Raw genomic sequence first — 7,697 nt, forward strand, 5'->3', positions numbered from 1 at the left:
ACTATTCCGGCAAGCTCCCGACTAGCGAAGCTCCCAGATAACGCAACTAGCAACAACTTCTCCACGTCAGCAGCAGAAATAGCCAGTATGGAGGATTCATGTCCCTGAACCTTACCTGGTGCTAACGGATAAAGAACCTTGAAACATAAGAAATTGGGTTCAATTGCTAAATAAAGCCATCATCTCCAACAATTCTTATCTCTCTTCATCTCCAGCTCCCGTTCTTTCTCCATCTTCCACTCCCTTCGCAGCGCTGGGCCATGCCCTCAGTCGCACTTTCGGATCATCTCGTTTGGATCCTGCCCGCTGTCGTTACGCTTGCCATTGGAATCATCTCCGCCATGGGGCTGTTCGGTGGTAACCAGATGCCCGTCGAGGGCAAGGTTAGTTAACTCTTCTCCCTTTCCTCTCCCTAATCGAATGGCACCCGGAAAGAAAGAAAGAAAGAACGCATTGGGCTGTCAATGGATGGCCAATGGCTTACAATTTGATGCAGACAATCCTAATCACGGGCGCCTCAGAGGGAATGGGCCTATCCGTTGCCAAGATTCTGTCTTTCAAGGGCGCCAACGTCGTCCTCGTCTCTCGCGGCGTCGATAAGCTGAAAGACGCTCTTGAAATCGTCAAAGTGCGTATTTGCTTTGCTTCATGCTTCAAACAGTTTCGGCTAACGCAGCGTCTTTTTCTTCTTCGTCTAAAAAGGCTGCCGCCAAAGACAAGAACAAGCAGCGCTTCCACTACATCGCCGCTGATGTTTCCGCGCCGTCCTACGCTGTTCCTCTCCTTGAAGAGGTCAAGCAGTGGAATGACGGCAAGTCTCCTGACATCGTCTGGTGCATTGCCGGAACGTCCACCCCGGATCTGTTCATCGACATGGACATGTCGTCGATGCGTCACCAGATGGACGTCAACTTTTATGGAACGGCTGAAATGTCCCATGCCATCCTCAGAGAATGGCTAGCACCCGAGGCACCTGTTGAGAAGGAGCCCAAGCATCTCATCATGACTGCTAGCGTCCTTGCGCTGTACACTATCCCCGGCTACGCACCTTATTCCCCCTCTAAATGGGCCATGCGAGGCCTGGCCGATACCATCTCCCAAGAAGTCATGATGTACCCTCAGAACGTCAAAGTCCACGTCGTCTTCCCCGGAACGATCCTCTCGCCCGGATACTCACGCGAAATCCTTACCACGCCAGAGATTACCAAGATCCTCGAGTCCAGTGATCCCCAGCAGACCCCCGACGAGGTTGCCGAAGTTGCTATCAAAGGACTGGAGAATGGCAATTACTTTGTAACCGTGGCCTGGCTCGGTGCGCTTATGAAGTGGGGAATGATGGGCGGTTCGTTCCGTAACAACTGGGTGGTTGATACTGTCATGTCATGGCTTGTCTCCCTTATCTGGATATTCGTACAGCCTGATCTTCATGGAAAGATCAGAAAGTATGGTAAGACACACGGTCACCCTAGCAAGGCCAAGCAAGATCGCCAAGCATAAGTCAGGCGTTACGCAAGTCTGAATAGTGTAGACACATACGATTGCGTATGAGCGTTTGATCTATATTATTTATTCTCAACCCTAGTTCTATATCCTAATTTTTAATCATATACCCTCCATGTGCCTAAACCACTTAAACGCCGCTCCATTTGCCAAACTTGACATATCTCTTAAACATTTCCCTCAGGATAGCTCTTCCGCTAGCATCCATTGCGTCGTTTAGAATCTTCCTCACCTCTGGCGGTGTCACGTCGAAAATGGAGTTCATCGCCGGCTCAAGAGCCTCGCCCACCTCTCTCGGCACGTCGGCTTCAAGCTGTAGCTTCACATACTGCATCAGCACCAGGTAGACGTGCCGGCCGGCGGACCGTTTGGCAGCGTCTGTTGCAGAATCCAAGGCGTTTTGGTGCTGCGAACGGGATACAGCGCCCGCGGTAGGTTCACAGATGAGGGTGATGAGGCGACCATATAGACGTGCCATCACCTCCTGCGTGGTGCCATCTGTAGTGCTCTTCGGTTGGTTGAGAATCAAGCTGTTGAGCAAGGCTTGCACGGTGGTCAGAAGTAAATGGTGGTGGCCCTCCAGTCGTAGGCGGTGTTTCTTGATAATTGTCCCGACCAACTTGCACAACCACGCAAATGGCACCGTTGAACCGTTTGTGCCCTTTGACAAAGCCAAGTCACTGACGGTGCTCAGGGTCACCTCGATATTCCACTGGCCCATGGCTTGCGGCTTCTTTTCCAGAAGAGTCTGAACAGTTTGGCATGTGTAGGCCACATTAGGCGACTTCTTCAATAGAGAGAGTGTTAGCTCGCTGTGAGCTGTTGATAGATCAACACCTTCACCCTTGCCATGTAGATCAGTCCGTTCTGTAGGGTATTTATTAGCGGTGTCCCTCAGCAAATCCTGATCCTGTGAATACATACCGATGAGATGGCCAACGACGTGTTGGATGGCAAGAGCCTGGCCATCCGTATCGCAGCCCCCTGTGAATTCCCTGATCAACTCTTTGAGATAGTGTGAAGCGTCAGCCACATCAGTATTGGCAATGATGGACGTGATATATTCCCTCAAGAGGGACTCGCGAGCCTTTGACGGCAAGTTCGCCAGGCTAGTAAACTGGGTTGGGCGAGGGTCCTCCATCCCACTCGCTAGATATTTGTGAAGGAAAATCTGAATCTTCCAGGCCCTCAAGTCTCCGGCATCCATAGCCTCCTTACTCCGCTTCTCCAGCTTGCGGATCGCGCTTGACTTGTGCTGTGATAGTTCAGAAGCGTCGTCCATGACCTCGGCAGCGTGTGTCGTTGCAAAGAGCCCCAAATCTTTCAAATTGTCGTGTTTTGATAAGAACTTTTTGTCTGCTATGAGCTCTCCCAGCACCGCCGCTATGTGTCGAGTCAATGCACTCTTAGCATTCTGCTGTAGTTGACTGAGGCTGGATTGGCTTTGAAGAGTTGATGACCGACTAAGCTCAACAATGATGGCCTTTAACAGGGTGATCCGGAGCGCCGGGAGGCTCAAGGGGTCACTCTTGGTCTCTTCCGTTTCGCATGTTTCAATAAATGCCAAGCTTTCTGAAAAGTATTTCGCACTCCGTTCATCGAAATTATCCGACATTTGCCTTACTATCGTTGAAGCCATGGCAAAGTACCTCTCAACAAGTTCAAGCAGCGTTTCATCATTTATCGTCTCTTCGAAAGAGAGACTAGAAATGGCGTCAGCATAATCGACAAGATTGGAAAACCGCATTCCTTCGTAAAAAGTCGGCCGCGCCATCATTTTGCTTGCCAAATCAAGCACCAGCTTCCAGCCTTCGAGAGACACCCGCTTCGGAGACTTGACCATCTTCTCTCTCCTCTTGTCCAATATGCTCATAATCTGCTCACGCTGAGTACGGCTGAAGGCTTCCGAGGGTACGCTGCATAGCGTTCGAATCCATAGCTGCCCTCGTTCTCCTGGCCATCCTTTCTCCTTCTCTGACTCGGCCAAGGCTGTGATCAAACGGTCCAGAAGTTTTCTTGAAAGCTTCGCATCGTTAAGATTCGCGTCATTGCTCAGGAGAGCACTCCAAATAGCATACAGCCCAGGAGGGCTTGCATCCTTCGCAGATGATACAGTCTCGAGTAGCGGAATCGCGTCTGTTTTTCTTGAATAGAGCCGAGAGAAACGGCTGCCACCCAGAATATACCAAGCCAAGTACTGTTGGAAGGCAAGTTCCTCATCGAATTCCGACCTCGTCCCGGAGCCGAGAGAAGCTGACAGTTTTGTGATTTCCAAGACATCGTACGACGCAAGATCTTCTACCAACCGCTGGGTGAATTTCTCCACCAACTTGGATGACTCGTCAGCCGCGTCTTCATCTTGGCTCATGGAATCCCAAGCCTCATAGCAGCATTTGAGAGCTTCAAATGTTTCAGCCGACTTGATGGCCCCTTTCCGTAGAAGCTTGGAGAGCTGGTCTTTTACTTGGTCCCAGACATTTTTCCGTTCTTCGGGGGAGGTCCATGAAATCGCCTTGGAAATGACCCTCCATTTCAAAGCAGTCTTTGAAGAGTTTTTCAGTTGGGATACCAGGTCGAATAGCTTCATGCCTATGGAGTCGATGAACTGCTCGCTATGCAGTCCTTGCGCAATGACGCTCGTGAAAATACAGAGGGATTGGGGATATGAGCCGGGCTCCTGTCCACCGAGCCATTCGATAACCCCAAGAAGCTGGTGTGGTGACAATTCGGACTCAATCAAAGAAGAAATTGAATTCTCCCGGCTCCCTTCTCGCCCTATATCGAACCAAGGACTACTCGAGGCCAGCTTGCGCTTCTCAGTCAGACACAGCTGTGAGAACCATAATCGCAGAAACCCAGAGAGATCGCGGCGCGTTTGAAAGCTCTTCTTGATAGCTGCAATGAGATCCAACTGATCTTTGAAAACATCGGGATCTGGTTGTTGGCCGATGCTCTGCGTGCAAATATCATTCAACAGAGCTGTGCCTTCCTCAGACATTTGGAAGATATTCGGGTTACACGTAGCAGCATTTGCGAGCAGGCTCCAATCGATTTCTGATCCCAAGCCATAGTTCCGGCATACCTGGCGAAGCTCCCCAGCATCGATTGCTACCGAGTTTCCTACCGCCTGTGCTAGAATCCGCTTCATCAGGGCATTTCTGTCCGGCTTTGTGCGGATTTGCTCCTCCACAGCCTTGAATATCCTGTCCATCCAAATCGTATTGATCCTGCGCAAGTCGCTTTCAGTCGAAACATCTGGCATTCCAGCAGCCAGGAAATATAGCGCTGGAGCGGATGTCCTCGTTTTGTCGTTTGTCACATCAAGCGCCCTGGAAATGACCTCAAAGTCTTGGCGATTCCAGAAGTAAGCACGAGCAGGGAGAATAAAATTTCGGTGCATAAACCTCTGCAGGTCCGCACTCCATCGAGTCGCCAAAGCTTCATTGACATTCGGTTTTTGGCCTTGGATAGAAGGTTCCAACTGCCTCAGAATCGCGGCAGCTGGTCGGAACAGGTGTGTCGCAATCTCAAGAGCGTCAGTATCGCCCTGTAGATGGAGATCCCATATCTTGGAGACAGTGGAAACCCAGTCTTCTTTGCCCTCGACGTCGTCGCAAATATCGCTGGCCAGTAACAAAACACAGACTATGAAGAAGGATGATGATAGTGTCGCGGCTTCGGTGGCAGAAGTAGAGAAGAGAGATTTGATGTGTTCAGCTCCAATCCTGTCGCGGGAACCCACAGCGTTGTTCTCCAATCGGCCAAGCAGAGACTTAAGGGCATTGAAAACAGCCTGACACGTTGCCAAACAACCTTCCAGGCCCTTCAGTTCGTCCAAGGCGTAGAGTGGAGCTAGTGATCTCTTCCTTTTCCCACCCGAACCGCCAGCCTCTTCACCGGGATTCGATGCATCCTTGAGAGTCTGCTGCAAAACAGCAGCAAATTTCCTATCCGCCAAAGACTTGGCCAGCGAGAAAAGTGGTATCTTTTGAAACACGAAGTCCAGGATTGTCCAGGTCAATGGGTACCGCCGTATGGTCTCTGCTTCTGGTGATGACCCGTTCATGGACTTTAGCAGCCATCTCAACGCGCTCTCCTCCGCTGCGTGGAATTGGTGGTCTGATGCCTCTGTGAGGTTACTCCACAACTTTTCAAGGTTCTCTCCGTTCCCTCCAGGCCCATTCTGATCGAGACCTCTTACGGTCTTGATGAGATCTAGCTTTCCCTGTATTCAGAATTGGTGAGCTTCACCTCAACGCAACCAATCACAAGTGTGAAAAAAAAAATCATACCATTATAATAGACCAAAAAAACAAAAATCAAGGAGACATGAAGAGATGAAAATGAAATAACGATTGGCGGATATTGGATTAAAACCAATCCAACTTATCCCGATGCTTTTTTGAAAATGAAAATTTATCTATAGCAGAAGAAACCAAGCTTATAAGCTCGAAGCCTCAATGTAGCAGCTACCAAAATTTCGTAAAAATTCTGCCGCAATCTCCACCCCGATCAGGCAATCGCCCCTCACCGCCCTCGAGGCGAAGAGCCATGATGAGGCCGGCTGGTTTTCGTGAAGTTTGACATCACTGCATCCACGCTTTTTCCCTTTCCTTTGCTCACGCCCAAGCCCGGCTCTCCGACGTCAATTGCGCTCCGTACGTAAGTGCAACATCTACCGCTCCTCGAATTATTTTACCACCATCTCACACGAAAGATACTCCCAGAGCAACGTCTGCCACCATGTCCGAGACCGCCGCCCCTCGCTCCCCAAGCGCCATTTCCCGGCCCGTCAGCGAAGCGCTTCTCAACGAGAAGGTACCGAGCCGAGCTTAACCCAGACGAAGAAATCTTCTTGTCCAGGATGTCGTTTTACTAATTTAATGTTGAAAAACGCAACAGTGGGATCGCTGCCTTTCCAACCTCCTCGTCAAGTCCACCCTCGGTCTCGGATTCGGCGTCGTCTTTTCCGTCCTTCTGTTTAAGCGAAGAGCTTGGCCCGCATACCTCGGCGCTGGCTTCGGTGCCGGACGAGCCTACGAGGAGTGCAACTTCAACCTGAAGCAGGCCGCTCGAGACCTGAAGAAGCCCTCGGCATAAACAAACAGAAGAAGGGATGTAGAGCTACGGTTAGGAGAAGGAAGAACAAACAAAAAAGGAGATGTGGTGGAACGGAAGCAAAATCTCAGTGGTGTATAAATTGCACGGATGATGAGGATATAGAAGATGACACCGGCTAGGGAGGCATAGAGGCTGCGTTGCGAGCTTTTTCTTTGGTCGGACAGCATCAAACTCTGGTGGGCAAATCAAAGTTTACTGGTTTTTATTTTGTTTTGTTCTACTCTGTACAACAATTTTTATCCAAACGATCTCGATCCTCAAAACGCCGGCTACCATGACACGTGAACACCGACACCGAAGCTCCCGTACAACGACGAATCCGTCTGTGTGTTTGTTTATTTGTTTGGTTTGGTTTGGTTTTTCCAAGCTGCATCCAGGCAAATCATCAGCCATGCGAGCTGATCTCTTTTGTTATGTCAATTCCATTCATGTCGTCGTCCCTTCATATGACAGGGTTGTTTTTTTCGTAAGCTGGAACCGCACCAATTCAACGCCAATTCCCATTGTGCAGCCGTTTGCATAACGCCGTGAAAATGCATAGAGCTCTACGGAGTAGCAGCTCCGAAAATGGTTCGATTTGAAGCTCTCTACCACCAGAAAAACAGGTAGAGAAGCTTGATAGTCTTTTTGTGAGGGTAGACAACACCATGAGCTCCTCAATTGAAGCAATGCATTGTGGTTTTTTTCTTTTCTGATACTGATAAAAAGGAAAACAAATGACCCAGAGCCAAGGATTGGGAGTTCAATGGATGGTGCCTTTGTATCCTCGCGGCAGACCTCTGTTTAGGCAGCGCGACCGAGACCGAGTCTTATACGATTCGGCACTTAGGCTTAGCTTGCGGGATTGGCTGTAGACATCGAGATTGAAGAGAATAATGGCACCAAGCACCGACACCAGGAAGAGCACCTCGGCAGCGAGAAGCATAATCTCGAGCCGGATGTCTTCCAAAGAACGCTGGAAGTGCACTTCAGACATTTTTTTGGCGATGATGTTGTGTTGTGTTTGTGTTTGTGAGTGACGCTGACGCTGGTGCCCAAACTGTCGGTGTGTACATGGACAGCCTCAAAGAACAGGG

At 49.9% G+C, this 7,697-nt stretch overlaps 3 protein-coding genes across 3 annotated transcripts; 2 read left to right on the plus strand and 1 right to left on the minus strand.

Moving 5' to 3' along the window:
- The first annotated feature begins 20 nt into the window (after positions 1 to 20).
- On the plus strand, positions 21 to 1,615 carry V8C40DRAFT_241063 (SDR family oxidoreductase). The gene is made up of 3 exons (XM_083214947.1): positions 21 to 383; positions 497 to 628; positions 703 to 1,615. Exons 1-3 carry the CDS (start codon positions 261 to 263, stop codon positions 1,495 to 1,497), a joined length of 1,050 nt encoding a protein of 349 aa, XP_083074918.1. The 5' UTR covers positions 21 to 260; the 3' UTR covers positions 1,498 to 1,615.
- Positions 1,541 to 5,921, minus strand: V8C40DRAFT_241065 (Urb2/Npa2 family-domain-containing protein). The gene is made up of 3 exons (XM_083214948.1): positions 5,793 to 5,921; positions 2,425 to 5,725; positions 1,541 to 2,367 (listed from the first exon to the last, which is right to left on the minus strand). The coding sequence occupies exons 1-3, from the start codon at positions 5,793 to 5,795 to the stop codon at positions 1,631 to 1,633; spliced, it is 4,041 nt and encodes a 1,346-aa protein (XP_083074919.1). The 5' UTR covers positions 5,796 to 5,921; the 3' UTR covers positions 1,541 to 1,630.
- A 168-nt stretch (positions 5,922 to 6,089) lies between these two features.
- Positions 6,090 to 6,884, plus strand: V8C40DRAFT_241066 (MICOS complex subunit MIC10). Its single transcript, XM_083214949.1, has 3 exons — positions 6,090 to 6,162; positions 6,228 to 6,318; positions 6,403 to 6,884. The coding sequence occupies exons 2-3, from the start codon at positions 6,244 to 6,246 to the stop codon at positions 6,598 to 6,600; spliced, it is 273 nt and encodes a 90-aa protein (XP_083074920.1). The 5' UTR covers positions 6,090 to 6,162; positions 6,228 to 6,243; the 3' UTR covers positions 6,601 to 6,884.
- The last annotated feature ends 813 nt before the right edge of the window (positions 6,885 to 7,697 follow it).

Source organism: Trichoderma camerunense (genome assembly GCF_050948025.1).
Source record: "Trichoderma camerunense strain CBS 138272 chromosome Unknown V8C40scaffold_6, whole genome shotgun sequence".
Taxonomy (NCBI): Eukaryota; Fungi; Ascomycota; class Sordariomycetes; order Hypocreales; family Hypocreaceae; genus Trichoderma; species Trichoderma camerunense.